Raw genomic sequence first — 17,711 nt, forward strand, 5'->3', positions numbered from 1 at the left:
ATAGCTGCAGATTTATCAATAAATTACACAATTATTTTTTTTTACCACAGTAAGAACTTTCAGTAAATGGCACAACAGTTCCAATGTTCAAAAAACAAGAATCTCAGAGAGACTCCGTTCATGCGGTCGATCACCAGTAAACTCATCAGACAGATGATAAACATGCAGAGAAGTCAGAGAGCACAGCAGCAAGCCTTCACAAGTGGTCCTGGTGCTAAGTCAACACGAAACCAGACAGATGCACAAACAAGAAATACAGATACTGTAAATGCAGGCATTCTGAGGATGCTGCCACCTCCAGTTGTAGGGCAGACCCAGTTTTGCAGCTCAGTGTGACTCATTTTCTGTAGGTAGTTGATTAATCAGTGGAGAGGTATTCATTTAGAACAGCAGAAAAAATATGCTAATTAGAATGTTGTCACCTCAGGCACATATTGACATCCTACAAGCAAATGTTTACATAATCAACCCATTGAGCAGTGTGAAAAGACTATCAGAGAACACAATTCTTCTATATGACACAAACAACACCGTAGGCATGGTAGTGCTCTGAGGTAAAGTGCCTGAAAAGTAAATATATATACACATTTTCACAAACACCTGGGAAGTTTGTGGAAAAAGAAGAAGAAAAAAAATGTTAACAAGCAAAGCAGTGACAAAAAATGGAGACAAAAAGTAAGCGGACCATGGAGGCTTCCTGTGAGGCTAAATAGTGAATTCTCAAAGGTAGAGAAAATGAGACATCTAGTGGACAATCGAGCTACTGTGCAAGTTCGTTCGCTACACTCACAACCAAGGTTATGATAGTTAACTAAAATCAAAATTTAAAAAACATTTTAGTTAACGTATAATATATAAACTTTTGGAAGAGAAAAAAAAACAGAAAAACAAAACGAACCTATAAAATATTTTGTGAAAATAGAATTAAAATAGAAAATAAAAAGCCTCAGTTCTAGTATCTGTTAGTTTGGTAAAAATTGTATTACAGTCTGCCTGATGAGGCATTGATGAACGTGTTTATTTAGACTCCTGATGTCTACAACAGAAGGAGAGTCAACTGCTTTCAAAAATACATGTACTGATTTTTCTAAATATTAACTTTCTTAACTGATACTAAACTGAATTTAAAAAAAAAATCTATATGAAAAAACAACAGAAATTAAAAAGAGCAAACTCCACCTTCATTCACAGAATGCATTCTGTCATATCATAAGATTTCACATGTACAACCTATAACTCTGGATTTTAGACAGCTATCAGTAAATTAAGATTATTCTCCTCTATCCATAATCTTATACTACGCATTTGGGCAACCACACATGTCACCATCTCTCGTAAATGTTAGAACTATAGGATTCAGAGTTTAGCAATTCCATAATCCCTGATTCCTGTGTTTCAAGGCTTCTTGCTGGATTTTCCTGTGGGTATAGGATCATAATTCACTACAGCTTTTTGGACAGATGGTCTCGCAATTCATGACTCACTGACCCTCAGGTAGCAAAGCGCAGCCACTCTATAGCTACTCTAGCCAACCATGGCTAAGCACCATGTGGACACCTGCATTTTGACAGCTTCATGTACAGCCTGGGGTTAATTTTTAGAGATCTTAAATGAATGTGCTAGATAAACACATGTATTGTTTTTGTGTCTTCAAACTGTCTGCCAAATTTACATTTCATTTTACATTTTAATTAGAGGCAGATTTTATGTCAACTAAAAGGTGAAAGATAAAAAAGGAGCAGAGTGCAAAATCCATTAATTGCAAATCTTACACTTTGATTTTTGAGCGATTTAAATGGAAAAAAACATTCAATCCATTGCTTTGTCAACTGTGTTATGTCTCCTCTGACAAATGTTGTGTCAGAGGAGACATTAATGAGATACTGCACATTTGAAAATAAAAAAGGTTCTTCAAAGGTTTTAGTTTATTCACCAAAAACATGACGTTTGAGCGTGATAGTGGATTTTCAGGCCAGGGAAGTCCAGTATTACAGTTCAACAAACATTTAAAAGGTCCACACGTAACACAGCTGAGAGGAGCTGCGCTAAGCTGCACAACTGACAGGCTCAATAACAGAGAAAAGGAAACCTTTATTTTGAATAAAAACATTTTATTTTCTCTCCGTATTGCTACAAATATGAAGCCCTTCTCTGGGGATCAGCATCAAACCAAGTCCTGTACTAGCAAACATAAAACACTCTTTAAGAATAGCATGTGAAAGACTGATTGACTTAAAGGAGCATGTTGCAGCCTTACTTGATATGAATCAAATTACACAAATCCCAGCAGAAACCCATATTTTAAAACCACTGAATCAAATCAAAAATGATCGTTGCTTTGTTAATATGACCGTTGGTGAGAAAATTGATGTTGAAAAATTATGGATTGCTCCTCTAATGAGCGCACATTAAAATATTTATTCACTATAATGTATACTGTACTTAGAAAATGTAATAGTGTTTAGATCAGTTACGTTAATCCCTTCTAAATCTGAATCCCATGCATTTATGTAATTGTGATGTAATTGCACTTTTTCATATTTCACTATGTAACTGCAGAACAATAATAATAATTTAATGATTATTGATAATAATTGTTTTGCCAGTGAGCTATGCATATGACAAAGATTTCTTGGACACACACACAAAATGAAAAATTTTCTGTATGTTAATGAGTCAATTTAGTTTATCTGAAGACAAAAACGTGATCTTTAGCAATTTGTACAGCACAAAAAAAGTGTAAATGTAAAATTAATCACTGACTGAACCTGTGAACATGCCCTTGACTGAAATCTGGAGATTCTTCTAAATACACCATAAGACTCAATCATTGAGAAAGTTGTTTTTTGACCTTGACAATATGAGATCAAACACTTCACAACGGAAAAGAATTAGGAGCCTAATCTGAAAAACTTTTACCTTTGTCATACAAGCGAATACAAGGTTGTATTTTGCATTGTTTATTTTATGTATACATTTATTAATAGGAAACGTTTGTGTTTTGTCGTCCAAATGTGTTGCAAACGTGACACATTTAAACACATATTTTTTAAACACAAGTCATAGCAGCCCTCTGGTATTGCTGAATAGCACCACCAACAGACAAATAGCCAGGTTTTAATTTGGCATGGTATGTCAGTTTATTTGTACCTGCAGTGGCAAAACATGCAAAACTTCAAATGTAGAAAAAAATGTCCATAGTTCTGATTCTGTATTACTATTATACAACATAGATTATGTTGCTGCTAAAGGCTACTATTGTCTTATTTAACCTAGTCTTTCCTCAGACCAATTATAAAGTGTAAGTCAAGCTTCCTGTTACAATAAAATAAAATATGGATTACACAAAGTGTGAAAGGTTTATCTGACAAGTGAGTAACTGACTTCTGAGGTAACAAGATTTATTAATCCTGGTAAACTCAACAAACACTCTGTAAAGGCTTCACTTTGTCCTCTCCTTTGTTTACAGAAGACCTCATTAGCAGAAGTCCAACTTTCATTATTTAGTTTACAAATAAAAATCAACAGATGTTGATAAGCTGAGGAACACTGGTTTCAGGACCGGTTCAAAAGATGTGGGCTACCGATGTTTACAATCTGAATCCCTGCAGGAGTTTGTGCTTTTAATGTTAAGCTCAGTTTATTCATGAGGTAAATAAATAATAATGATGAGAGGCTTTATTAATCCACGTGCAGAAATTATCTTCTTACTTGAGCAATTATATTCGTTGCCTTTTATGTAGTCTATGTCAGGTGGTCAACTCTATCATAATATAACCAGTGCTATGATCTGCCTTATTGGGTATTGTATATAGTATATTATTTTATTCTATTCTGTACAGCTGTGTACTGTATTTATTCTTATTGTATTCTAATTTTTGTGTCATAACTTTTGCACTGTCCACTTCCTGCTGTGACAAAACAAATTTCCCACGTGTGGGACTAATAAAGGTTATCTTATCTTATCTTATCTTATTTTGAGTAAATGATACTTGTAATTCAAATCAAATCAAAATCAAATCAAATCAATTTTATTGTCACATCACATGTGCAGGTACATTGGTACAGCACATGCGAGTGAAATTAATTATTGTATTTAGTACAATATGTCGCAAATGTAGACTTTAACTACACTACCCACATCAAGAGGTTGGCTGTTTCTCACAACAGACTCTCACATGATAGACGCTCCAAAGGCTGGGCTCTAAAGGGCTAAAGTAACACTGTTAAATAGACCGCCTTGAACGAGGAAGGCGACGTGATGGCGAGAGGTCCTCCCATGTGATGTGACTGAGGCCTGACGGACTGTACCCGTCTGTTATGGCTCCTCCTGCTACAGTAGAACGGGGCTAGACGTAATACCAGTGCGGGGAAACGGGAGTTAACACACCGCGATACGTTTCTCGGAAGCCTCGGCTAAAGATGGCAGATTGTGCAATGCTGACGAAAAAGACATAGACGGTGTCCTCGGCGTTGCCTCTTCTGCTGTGAAGGCTTCGATATTTCCTCAAGATTACCAACACCCCAAATGAACTCCGTCAGAGCAAGTAACGTTAGCAGAAGACCTAGGCGAGTATCGAGGCCGCGCCCGGTGCAGCCGGAGAGGAACCACCAGGAAAGAGGTAACGCTAGCTCAGCGAGTGTTAGCATTACTGGAGTGAATTATAGCAGGTTTTGAGGTTGAATTGCGTGTTTTGTTTTTTGGGCAGTTAGGCCTGTCGTTTGTTTGTTGTTTATATGCGCGCACATTAAGGTAAAGTTGGTTGCTGTGAATGTAAGAGCGATCACCAAGGGTCGCTATGCAGCCAGGAAACACCGATGCTTTTGTGTTAGTAGTTAGCATTCAGGCCGCGCTTTGTTTTGCTAGATTTTTTTTTTCTCCGAGTCGGCCTTTCTTTTGCTTTTCTCACCTCGCGCTGGTGTTTAGCTGTGTTTTGTGTTATGTGAGATTCGATTAATATAGAAAATGACATGTGATAAACATCGGTTTGCTGGTTCTATGGGTAACAAACGCAGGGGAGGAGACACAAAGTGGTTTTGCCAGTTGTCGTAGCATGCTAATTTAACCTAGCCTGTGCTAGTTTAGCTGTTATTATTAGCCTGTTTGGCTAGCGGTCTGCGTCCTGTCGTTCTAAAAACTTCATGTCCATTATAACAGTAACATGGCATTGCGAGATAGGTTAGTAGTTAATACTATTTCGTTTATTTGGCCTAGTCACATTATGTTTTAGTTGTTACAGTAGCACTGTCTAACAGACGGTGTAACAGCAGCGATTTTTTTTTTCCAAAATAAACATTTCCTTGCAAAGGATGCTATTTAATCACAATTGCTATGCCTGAAAGAGCTATAGTAAAGACCCGGTCGGTCTTGAGGGACACCAATAAGCCACATTAATGGTTTGTTTTTTAATCTGATTTACAGTTGGACTAATCTCATATTGTGATGTTTGAGCTCACAGCATCAATTGGCAGTTAACCTAAGATGTGCTGGATGTGTTAATGTTTACAAAATAGAGCATCATAAACTAAACCGTCATGTTCATCTTAATAAAAATAACTTATTAGATTACTTGACTTCATCTCTATTTCTCAGTTAATTTATTCATGGCCACAATTGCAGTGTAGCTCAGTTGTGATTTCATGGCAGTAGATGAATTGGGCAAGGCATAGTAGATAACAGATACCCAACAGCCGCTTTGCCTATTCCACATGATAGTGTCTGTTATGTTTTAGTTAAACGAGTCAGCAGAACCTATGCTTTTTGTCAGTTTTGCAGCTTTATATGAGAGCATGCTTTTTCTGCTGCAGGGTCTAACAGACTGTTTGTAGTGGTTACAGGCCTAGTAGCCAGTGAGAGTTATCCTTGAAACCAGAGCAACAAGCAGTGATTTGGGGTAGCTATCAACTCATCATACCTTGGTGAATAGGCTTATAAACATACTGTGTGTCTCGTTTAGCTGAGGGTTCATATTCTGATTAGTTCAATTTTCCAATTATTTGAATCTCCTGTTGATAGGATTTGTAATCACCTTGTTCTTCACACACCAGGTAATAGTCAAACAACCTTTTTTACTGGCTTTTGTCCTGTGAGGTAAATGCTGTAAAGGAAGCTGAATCTGTGCTGTTGTTCTTTTTTAAACAATGAATTAAAGTTGTGAAGTCATGCCTGTTGTTCAACCAAATGTTCAACACATGCATGCAAATTAATGTCTGTATTTACAGATAAAGACACATGCTTCAGGGCTTTAAAGCAGAGAAAGCTACACCACATAGGTTAATTAAATGCATGCAGAGTGAAAAGGAAAAAGATTATGCTGTTCTTTGGTTTCTTTTGGTCTTTGGTTTCTTTGGACAGTCAGTTTTAAACTAGTTTTCCTAATGAGCATACTAAAATGTTACACCGAAAAATCTGTTGAAAACACATCAACACAGGTTTCTGTTGTATTGGTTTAATATGTTGAGCTGTAAATAATCATTGGTTTTATCTTCCACCTTTTCCAGATGAGGACGTTCCTGCAGATATGGTTGCAGAAGAATCCGGTCCTGGAGCCCAGAATAGTCCATACCAACTTAGAAGAAAGTCTCTACCCAAGAGAACAGTGTGTCCGACAAAGCCAAGCATGGAGGTACGTCTGTTAGGAATTTTGGAGATGGATAACTGCCTAAAGGATGTTAATTTAATTTTGAGGCACATAACATTTCTAAATATTTTCTACGACTTTTTAAATACAGGGTGCTTCCACTTCAACCACAGAAAACTTTGGACACCGACCTAAGCGTCCCAGAGTTTCTGGAAAGTGTCAAGATTTACCAGGTAAGTAAGAAGACATTTTTTGACTTGCATGTTCAAAATTTTGTTCCCTGCAGCTTGTGAGGGTTAATTGTGCAAGCAGTTGGAGATAGCAATGAGAAGAACAAGTTATAACTCATTTAGTCTGTTAGTCTGTCTTGTTGGGTAGTAGTGTGCAGTTGTATGTGTGACAAAGTGGCTAGGACAGAATTCATTTGCCATTTGTCACTTGCGTATATTGTTATTCTGTGTTCTGTTATTTTACAGTCAGCCATAATGCTTTAATTTAGACAGTGCTGGTGTAACTTCTCTTAACACACAATATCCCGGGTTTTGTTTGTGGTAGCAGTAGTTACATTCTTTACATCCATGCATGTGTTTTAAAGCAAACACTACTAACCATCAGATCATCTGAATTTTCTTCTGTTTACAGGCACATGTCTAGTAAATTATGTTTCTTTATGTTGCTTTGGTTATACTTACCATGGTGTCCATGTTGTGCATTCAGGTCCTGTATGTGAGACGGGTGTATGGGAAGGGCCGCCCACTACTTCCTGTTTATATAGGGTCATGAGGTCAATGATTGGATCACTGGGTGTAACCAAATGGAGGGTTTTTCATTTTGTATAGTATTGTTTGTTTTCTTTAAAGTAGCCTTTTGAGTTATATTGTATGCAGTGTTTTACTTTACAAACCATTTAGTTGAGTAAATGAGTTTGTCAGCTTCATGCATGACTTTATTCCTGTTCTTTGTTTAGAATTGTATTATTTGGTTTGACCTATTTTGTTCAATGGTAGGGGCTAACGAGGTCAGGTGTGGGCAAAGTCTTGTATAAAGCCAGTGGGATTTTTGCATGCCTGATTGATTGTTTTATGGTAAAAGGGAGATGCTAGCAATAAAGTATGCTTAAAAAGAACTTCAATTGTCTGCTAATGCTATTTACTTATCACCTTCCTTGCTGCTTAAGTTATGCTACATCACAGTATGTCATACAGAGTGTCATATTTCTTTTTACTAAATCTTTTATGTTATGATTATATCTTTTCTTGGGGGTTTGAAACGTTATGAGTACCAGAGGCCTATGTGGTACACAGACTTGTTATGGCATAGTTATATGGGTCTTATGTCATCTCTAGCTTAATTTAAAAATAATATATGACAAGAAACTATGGTATAAACTTTAGTGAACCGATGGCAGTTACTCATGTTTTGGTGGATTTAACATGACAGTTTTATTCTTCAGTCCATCCTAGCTATTCTTATGATTGGCAATTTTGGGGGAAATGACTGTGTTATAGTATAAAGATGTTTTAGAGTAATCTCTCTAAAAATGTCTTTGCTAAAATTGTGAAGCAACTCCATAAATTTGTCATTTGGAAAGTATAAAGTCTGTTATTTGTGGTGTATGGTGTCTTTTTTATATAATGTTGCTCCAGCCAAAGCATCCCAAATAAATGCTTGCCTTGTTAGATGGCATTTGGTTCTGCCTTTACAATTGTCAGAATGTCTTTATGTTGTGCATACTGTTGTTCTACATGATCTGTGTTTAAAACTAAACGTACTTCTAGGTCATCGACAGTCTCCGAACAACGGTGACTGCTACTGAGCAGATCATCTTAGAGGCTGAGCTGATACCTTTTTAAAAAATGGATTATTTATGTGTACAATTGACAGAGAAGTAAAATGACAAAAAGATCTAATTTCTAAGCTGGCAAAAAGCTCAACATTGTTTTTATTATGCCATGGCCCATTATCTTTTGTTTCATGAAAAAAAATATTGTTATGCAGATGAATATGCTGTGTCTGTATGAGTTAAACTATAGCCCAAAAACTGAGGATTGACTTTATGTGTGGAATTGGAAAATCATTACATGCATGTCTAATTCAGTGATCGTCTTTCTCCCAGCAGCTCCAGCAGAGCAATATTTGCAAGAGAAGCTTCCAGATGAGGTGGTGCTAAAGATCTTCTCATACCTGTTGGAGCAGGACCTGTGCCGTGCAGCATGTGTGTGCAAACGCTTCAGTGAGCTGGCCAATGACCCTATCCTCTGGTGAGACATGACAAAATGACAAAACATCCTATTGTGCCCCCCCCCCCCCCCCCCCCCCCCCCTTTTTTTTTTTTTTTTTTACGGTTATTTTAATATGGTAAAATACCCTTTTTCTATAGCCATTAGCCTTTACTAACTTTAAATTAGAGTTTGTTAATCTAAATTTGAATTGTTGATTACATGTTAAGAATACAACAGAAACCAGATATTATTGTTGATTTAACAGCAACAGAAATCTCATTTTATGTTGTGAGCAAGCCATCTTTAATAATTAGATGTGTGGGTGTGTGTCACTGCTTTACTTTTCTTTAGAACAAATGTAATTCAGACTTAGTCGATTTGTTGCGGTACATACACTGTTGAGCTTGAAGTCATTGGGATGAGCACTTTAGCTTAATATTGTCCTCCCACGCGTCATTGGAACAATTTATTTTTTAATCGATACAGCGTCGTTTCATTTCATGATGCCACGTGAACCATTCACCTTTGAGTGGATGGATTCAGAAGTGTGGACACGATTTACCAAAAAATCTGGATTGCAGTTTGCGGCCTGTGTTGTTGAATCATTGCAGCTAAATGTTGGCAACCAGCACCAGCCATGTATTTTGCTGACACACTGTTCTCTTCTGCCACAAATGACTTCAATAACCCACTCATGCTGTAAGCTGCAGTCTATTCAGAACAAGCACTTTTTGAGCACCCACTGCATTAGTTTGTCTTCAATGCCTCAATAAAATATAAATGTATATATACACACACATGCATGCATACACTTTATAATTGTTTCTGTGGTTCTTCATTGAGTCTTGGGTGCTGGCTCATCATTACTAGTGTGCAGAAGGACAGTAGTCTGTATTAATACTACTAATAATAACAAATGAAATGGAGCCCAGCCACCATATAATGTTGCAGCCTTTTTGCTAGTGGGCCAGTGTGTCAACAATTATATTGTGGACGTGACTTTTTTTAAAACGTGTTCATCACATTTTTGCCAAACAATGACTTCTGTATTGTAAGGAATTCTGACAAATCGAAGGATGTAAACTCCTGGTATGCCTTCACATTTCAGGAAGAGGCTGTACATGGAGGTTTTTGAATACACGCGACCCATGATGCACCCCGAGGCAGGGAAATTCTACCAGATAAACCCAGAAGAATATGAGCAGCCAAACCCGTGGAAGGAAAGTTTTCAGCAGTTGGTATGGAAACTACTGACATACAATGTAGTAGCATTGGTTTCAGACTAAAGTGACCTAAATAATGTTTACAGAGCTTCAGTCCTAAATGAAGCAGGCCATGAAAAACACATTATCTAAAATGCTTTAAGAAATACTTTTACAATAAAACCTTTTTAATCATTGAAATATTAATCAGAAAATTGAAGGGAATCAGGTGGGGCCATTTGGGTAGAACCTTCTTATACATGTAATCCAATTTTTATATAGTAGTGCATTATTGAGCAACTTTAAAGGCAGTGTTGAGACAGAAACTAGGTCATTGTTGAATCTTTGACTGATTCTTCTGTGACCTTTTTGCTAATGTAAATTCTACCAGTGTGGACATAGCTGAAGTCACAAAGTGACATTCAGTATTGAAATAAAAGCGTAGAAGAGGATGGTTTTTTTTAAGATGGAAATAGTGTTTACAATTATTTTCTCTGTAATACACTGATCTTAAGTATTTTCTTTTCCCTTCAGCAAAATTGTCTCTTTTCCCTTTGTTCCTCCATATTTTTCATTACACAATCCTTTTGTAATTGTTCACTTCTTCCACATATGAATAATAGTAGTGTTTCTTCCCCTTTTTTCCCCCAGTATAAAGGCGCACATGTAAAACCAGGCTTTGCAGAACACTTTTACAGTAATCCTGCCAGATACAAAGGAAGAGATAACATGTTTGTAAGTGTAATTATTACATACTTTAAAAAAACAAACAAACAAATCTTCCACTTTAATGTTGCGGTCATTCATCTGACCTGTTCTCTTTTCTTACTTTTTTCTTTTCCCTTCCCCCAGTACTATGACACCATTGAAGATGCTCTTGGAGGGGGTCAGGAGCCTCACTTTGACGGCCTGATATTTGTCCACTCTGGTATTTACACAGACGAATGGATCTACATCGAGTCGCCTATCACAATGATCGGGGCTGGTAAGTGCGTTTGTAGTCATGGTTACGGTTTCAGTGCACCCTTGTTTAGTCTGGTCTCTAATTAAACCAGTCTGGCCTTTTTGCAGCTCCTGGAAAAGTAGCAGAGAAAGTTATCATTGAGAATACCAGAGATTCTACGTTTGTATTCATGGAAGGCTCAGAAGATGCTTATGTTGGATACATGACCATTAGGGTGAGATGACTCTGATATTTCTTTCCTCACATATACAGTAAATGTTTCCTTTTTCCCCATGTTGTATGTATGTTAGTCCTGTTTTAGCTACTGTTGTCAGTCACATTCAACATTAACAGTTCTCTCTCCTGCAGTTTAATCCTGATGATAAATCCGCCCAGCACCACAATGCACACCATTGCTTGGAGATTACAGTCAATTGCAGCCCCATCATTGACCACTGCATCATACGCAGCACGTGCACAGGTAATTTTGTTTAGATCTGACTTTTCGGGCCTTCAGAGGGGTCAGTGGGAGCATTTGACAGAAACTAAAGTTGTTTTTGGTTCCTCATAAGATAAAATGGCTGAGAATTACCGAGGTCTTGTGTTTATGTGTTTGTGATGAAGTGTTATTTTCTTTTTTTTTCCATGATGGCGCACAGATTGTTTTCGTTGCTTGTTTTGACAGGTAGATTTGTGGACTAATATATCATTGTCGTGCTTGTTTCAGTGGGGTCAGCAGTGTGTGTCAGTGGTCAGGGTGCTTGTCCCACAATCAAGCACTGCAACATCAGTGACTGCGAAAATGTTGGTCTTTACATCACTGACCATGCACAGGTAATGCACACCTGTTTTTCATGTTATTTAAATATAGAACTCAAATGCATATGTCAGCTTCTGCTGAGCGTGTCCAGCAGTCTCACATCTTCTGAATACCATCACAAGTCTAAGTCCAGTCTACAGACATCAGTCTTTTATCTATAAGGTTAAGGAAAAATGGAAACTAATCAGCAGACTTACAGCTGACCTATTATTTTGTTTGTTGCTATTTTCTGTCATGTGAATAATGTTACAGTGCTAAAAGTTAGTATTAAACATGTCCAAATAATCATACATGTATTTGTGATGAGTGAGTCATTCAGCAAGGCGAGAGTTCAGGCCTTAGACCCAGTTTCTAGTGTTTGTTTGCTTGTTTTTCTGATTGTGTGGTTCTGGTCATCTGCAGGAGGCAAAGCACACCAATAGAATCAAATTAGTCTCCTTGGAGAATGAATGAACACATTCTTGCCAAACTGTCTCCTTGAGTAGCATTGAAAGCATATAATTGCATACAAATAACTGACAGGGCAGGGAGATTTATAGTTGTTTGGTTTATGCACAATAACACTTAACTTGCTACATTAACTTTGGTGTTTCCTACCAGCAAATGATTTACACGTACATCTGTTGACAGGAAAAAAACAAAAGAAAAACATTATACATCTTGTGAGTGAAAGAGTACATTCACCTTTATGTCACTTAGAAAGTAGGTAACTGGAATGACCAAAGAATTCTTGCTGTATTGCTGCAGATGTTTAGGTTGACAGGATTGGTTGGAAAAGCTGCTATTTTTAATCAAGAACTATAATTATGTTATTTAGATTTGCCATTTGTTTTCAGAGCCTTACACCAGTGCTCCTTTTATTCTGATCAATTTTGCCAAAGCTGTGTTTTCAAACCAGTGATGTAGCTTTTCAGGAAGAACTTCCCATTAGAAGAAGCTGGCCATTGATAAGACAAAGGCAAAAAAGGATAAACTGTGGTTTTATATAAAGCATCAGGCCCAGCTGGGGACGAGTAGGTTTATTTTAAATGCAGTTCTTCATGTCGTTCAGGGAATCTATGAAGACAACGAGATTTCAAACAACGCTCTGGCTGGGATCTGGGTGAAAAACCACGGCAACCCAATCATCAGACGGAATCACATCCACCACGGCAGAGACGTGGGAGTTTTTACATTTGACCACGGCATGGTGAGATCCACTTTACTGATGGTTTTATGTTGTGTATGTTTGTCAGCCACTAAATTGTATGAGAAGAAATTCAAATGTACAATATGTAGTACCCAAATAACACTAGTGCAGATAAACTAGGTGAAAAACATAAAACAACATGATGATGGTGCACTTATACATATAAGCTAAAAACCACTTTGATGGACTTATAATAGGTTTGTCATTCTCTGTTTCCAGGGTTACTTTGAGAGCTGTAACATCCATAGGAACCGTATAGCCGGCTTTGAGGTGAAGGCATACGCCAATCCGACAGTGGTTCGTTGTGAGATCCATCATGGTCAGACAGGAGGCATCTACGTGCATGAAAAGGGTCGCGGCCAGTTCATTGAAAACAAGATCTTTGCGAATAACTTTGCAGGCGTGTGGATCACTTCCAACAGTGACCCCACAATACGGTCAGTATGAACTGAAAGTCTTGAGCTCAAATCAGGTCAGCATTCAAATCTATCCATTTATTCAGGTTCTCAAATTTGTTCTGTCCAAAACAGGGGCAATGCCATTTTTAATGGTAACCAAGGTGGAGTTTATATTTTTGGTGATGGCCGAGGCCTCATTGAAGGAAACGACATCTATGGTAACGCCTTGGCAGGAATCCAGATCAGGACAAATAGCTGCCCTATTGTCAGGCACAACAAGATTCATGATGGCCAACATGGAGGAATATATGTGGTAAATATTTCTAAAAATATTGTTTTGCATATTTAAGGGTTTTTCATTCCAGGTTTCTTATTTTTATTATGAGGTGAAACCGTTTGTTTCTGTGCCATGCAGCATGAAAAAGGACAAGGAGTCATTGAGGAGAATGAGGTGTACAGCAACACACTGGCAGGAGTGTGGGTTACAACGGGCAGTACGCCAGTGCTGAGGAGGAACAGGATACACAGCGGGAAGCAGGTCAGATCACAGGCTAGTTAGTACACCTAGAGGGATGTATATTGTTCATCTGATCATAATGGTCATAATTCTGATGTCATGAGATCACAAAGTTCTATCTAAGACCAACAAGCACATTATGAATCACTAAATTAAAGCCAATATATTTTCATTGCCATTTTAACAGGTTGGAGTTTACTTCTATGACAATGGCCACGGTGTGCTTGAAGACAATGATATCTACAATCACATGTACTCTGGAGTTCAAATAAGGTTTGTGTAACATGACAAATAATAACAAGTAACATAAGCAAGATTCACCTGAGCAATGTCCTGATGTTAGGGTGGTCTGGTAGAGTGGTATTGAAGCAGCTGCTCACTTTTCCATTGTGTCCTCCCTCCCCAGGACGGGCAGCAATCCTAAGATCAGACGGAACAAGATCTGGGGAGGCCAGAATGGCGGCATTTTGGTTTACAACTCAGGTGAGAAGAAGAGATTTTTCTGTCTTATTGTTCTCTTTATTGCCATAGTTAATATACTGTTTAAACAATATTGCCTCAATAACAAAACATCCATGTATATGTTCTCTAGGCTTAGGTTTCATCGAGGACAATGAGATCTTTGACAATGCAATGGCAGGTGTGTGGATAAAGACAGACAGCAACCCCACTCTGCGGAGGAATAAAATCCACGACGGTAGAGATGGCGGGATCTGTATATTCAACGGAGGAAGAGGTAACCGATTCATTACAGAAAGGAAGTGGAGTAAATATTCAAGTGGTTAAAAGTAGTGTAGATCTAATTTGGCTTTATAATATTAGGAAATTCAGACCTAAATTAATGTAATCCTATCTTTTGGTATGTTAGTGAATTGTCAGATTAAAAGTCCATTTTCTGTTATTAGGTTTACTAGAGGAGAATGACATTTTCAGAAATGCCCAAGCGGGGGTCCTCATTAGCACCAACAGTCACCCAGTACTGCGGAAAAACAGGATATTTGATGGCTTCGCTGCAGGTGGGTAATGCATGCACGCTAGCTTTAATAGCTCATGATGAGATGCTTGAATTTAATTATTGTGGACTTTCAACATCGCTGTGTCTTTGTAAATTGATTATTCTTATTTGTTTATGTAAAACTAGGTATTGAAATCACCAACCATGCCACGGCGACTCTAGAGGGCAATCAGATCTTCAACAATCGTTTTGGGGGGTTGTTTCTTGCGTCTGGTGTCAATGTTACAATGAAAGGTACATTATTAGTGGCAAAGATTTTTAAATATTATTGAATAAAAATGCAGAAATCTCATACAAATTTCCGTTTCCTCCAGATAATAAAATATTGAACAATCAAGATGCCATTGAAAAAGCTGTGAGCAGAGGTCAGTGCCTGTACAAGATTTCAAGTTACACCAGCTACCCAATGCACGATTTTTACAGGTAAACTTTTTTTCACCTCTCGCACTCAAAAATAACCTCAGCTATTTTTGTTTGTGATTGTTAAAAAAAACACACCTTGGGTTTCCATAGGTGTCACACTTGTAACACAACAGACCGCAACGCCATTTGCGTGAATTGTATCAAGAAGTGTCACCAAGGACATGATGTAGAGTTCATCAGACACGATAGGTAAGTCTGACTGATGCATGCTAGTAAACAGAACAAACTAAATACACCCTGGATGTAAATGGATGACAGACTGGCTTGTTGGTGCCTTCCTTTGAGGCTCCCCACTTTAGACCAGAGTGAAAGTGCAGAAGCAGAACACAGCATTCACAAAACAAGGAATTAAGAATTGCTGCTCTTTCTTTCTCCCTGCATGGCGCACACACAGCAGTGTTTCTCATGATGGTGGATATCAATAAGCTGCAGCAGATCACTGCTGTTTCAGTGTATTTTATAATGCAAGCTTGGCTTAACCTGCCACATCTTTATTTGCTGATGTAGAGATACCATCTCCGAGACAAATAGCTTGCTGCTAAGTGCACTGATAATTAATTCAAATAAGCAAATTTTGGCTAAGATACAGACAGTGGTAGGAGGAATTGAATGAAGAGAAACAAAACTAGTCAGTCTGCCTGATGGTAAAGAGAATAATGTGCATGCTCGCTTATAAGAAGCTTGGGGTCTGATTACACTGTTTAATTTTTTACTAGTCACAGATGTATAAAGGCATATTAAATGCAATATAATGTACTCTCCTCTGTTTTCGGGGACCAAACATAATTAATTTTTCTCCTCCGTCTCTGCCTACAGATTCTTCTGTGACTGTGGTGCTGGGACGCTGTCAAATCCTTGCACGTTAGCAGGAGAGCCGACACATGACACAGACACTCTGTATGACTCAGCTCCCCCTATAGAGTCCAATACACTGCAGCACAACTGAGCTCAAGTTCCGAGGTTCTGCGCTTCAGCAGTAATGGACGTATAAGACACTTTAAGTTGTGCCGTGGAAGAGCAATTCCAAACTAAAACACAGATTCACTTTGGCAAAAATATACAGTGACTTTAAAAAGTAAAACAAAAAAAGACTTGCGACTCGGATATTCTAAAAGGAGACATTTAGAAAAAGGTGATTATGGATGCCTCACATTTTCTTTTCCTTACATTTTTTTTTTTAACAAAAGATGACATCAGTGGGACAGAGCAGAAGAGCAACTGATTCGGGATTTGTAGGTCTGTTGATTTGGTCAAGTAAATGATGCCGGTGAGAGTTGGACAAAATCCACCGAGGCTTATCTGCTTTTGGGAAGCGGATGAATGAGATACTGCAGTGTACAGATCCAACATGGAGAGTCAGTCAGAAGAGGCTACAGCTCGTCTCATGAAAAGGCAAAAGCCCCCAAATACAACAATGCTTCCATCACTGGGCAACCGACGTGCTCGTATGATATGTACGGGAAAAACAACCTAGCACTTCAGCATTTTTTTTTCTTCTTCGAGACAACTGTTGAGATTTGATTTTAATGCTTTTTTTTTTTGTGTAGTTTTGTATTTTCATGCAAAAATCTTACTGTACTTGAATGTCTTTATTTTATTAAATGTGTTTTAATTTTTTTTTTTTTTGGTTATTATACCCTAGGATTGCTGTAATTATACTCATGTCACAGTATCTAACTTCTTTCTGTGAAAGAGATCAGAGACAAGAGAGGAAAACACTAAACACTTTCTCCAGCAATGTTGACTCCTTTACACTTGCAATACAGAAAAATTAATGTGTAATTGTGCTTTCACAAGACTTGTATATCTTCTTGTGTTTGTTGATGATATTCCAGTCTGCTTTACATGATCTATGCATATTTTTTGGTTTAGTATCTGTTGGCCTGTCACAATTACTTAAATTAAAGACCAGGCAGTACAGATTTACATGTAACTGCATCTTGATTGGAAATTAACCCATGATAAGCTAATTAATACAGGTTTTTTTTTTAATAATCTCCGGCCCTGGTCAGAATTTGACAATAAATGACCTGATGCCATTTAGTCTGTTACTTTGTGAATCGATCTCAGTTCAGTAGGTAATCCTGACACAGGTGTCATTTTCGCTACCATCGCAGGCACGGATGCTGTTTAACAGCCCATTAGGATACAAATTCTGGCTTCCTTTGTCCTCCAAATGAAAGAGCACTCTTATGAAAGCATAAGTTTTGATGTGTTTTTCCATTGCCAATGTTGCTGGAGAATTTAAAGAGGCTTTTACTCTACTGAAGCTGAGACAAGTATCTATATACAGCGCTTTATTGGTTTTATTGCCCCCTTCCCCCAATTCATGTGTACTGGTGATTGTGGGTTCTCATACAGACTGAAATGTATGCATGTATCATAACATCTAGACTTAATA

At 37.8% G+C, this 17,711-nt stretch overlaps 1 protein-coding gene across 2 annotated transcripts; it reads left to right on the forward strand.

Annotated features, from left to right (window-relative positions):
* Positions 1-4,234: 4,234 nt before the first annotated feature.
* Positions 4,235-16,487, forward strand: fbxo11a (F-box protein 11a). 2 transcript variants are annotated; one of them, XM_085428432.1, is made up of 22 exons: positions 4,235-4,622; positions 6,502-6,626; positions 6,733-6,814; positions 8,698-8,842; positions 9,912-10,041; positions 10,657-10,740; positions 10,858-10,990; positions 11,077-11,183; positions 11,318-11,429; positions 11,676-11,782; positions 12,820-12,957; positions 13,177-13,394; positions 13,488-13,668; positions 13,771-13,893; positions 14,060-14,145; positions 14,279-14,355; positions 14,465-14,608; positions 14,778-14,888; positions 15,014-15,121; positions 15,202-15,310; positions 15,401-15,499; positions 16,127-16,487. In XM_085428432.1, the coding sequence occupies exons 1-22, from the start codon at positions 4,529-4,531 to the stop codon at positions 16,254-16,256; spliced, it is 2,643 nt and encodes an 880-aa protein (XP_085284558.1). In that variant the 5' UTR covers positions 4,235-4,528; the 3' UTR covers positions 16,257-16,487. The 2 variants fall into 2 exon arrangements, with proteins under 2 accessions (XP_085284558.1, XP_085284559.1); XM_085428433.1 differs by having other exon boundaries at positions 8,701-8,842.
* The last annotated feature ends 1,224 nt before the right edge of the window (positions 16,488-17,711 follow it).

The sequence above is a fragment of the Rhamphochromis longiceps genome, linkage group LG13 (assembly GCF_057381845.1).
Source record: "Rhamphochromis longiceps isolate RC_006_pf linkage group LG13, R_longiceps_female_GT1.1, whole genome shotgun sequence".
NCBI classification, from domain to species: domain Eukaryota; kingdom Metazoa; phylum Chordata; class Actinopteri; order Cichliformes; family Cichlidae; genus Rhamphochromis; species Rhamphochromis longiceps.

Bases quoted from the DNA above. Each gene is read 5' to 3' on its own strand.
- fbxo11a (XM_085428432.1), top strand. From the start codon at position 4,529: ATGAACTCCGTCAGAGCAAGTAACGTTAGCAGAAGACCTAGGCGAGTA. The intron at 10,741-10,857 runs GTAAGTGTAATT...CCCTTCCCCCAG, and splicing joins AAGGAAGAGATAACATGTTT to TACTATGACACCATTGAAGA. The intron at 14,146-14,278 runs GTTTGTGTAACA...CTCCCTCCCCAG, and splicing joins TACTCTGGAGTTCAAATAAG to GACGGGCAGCAATCCTAAGA.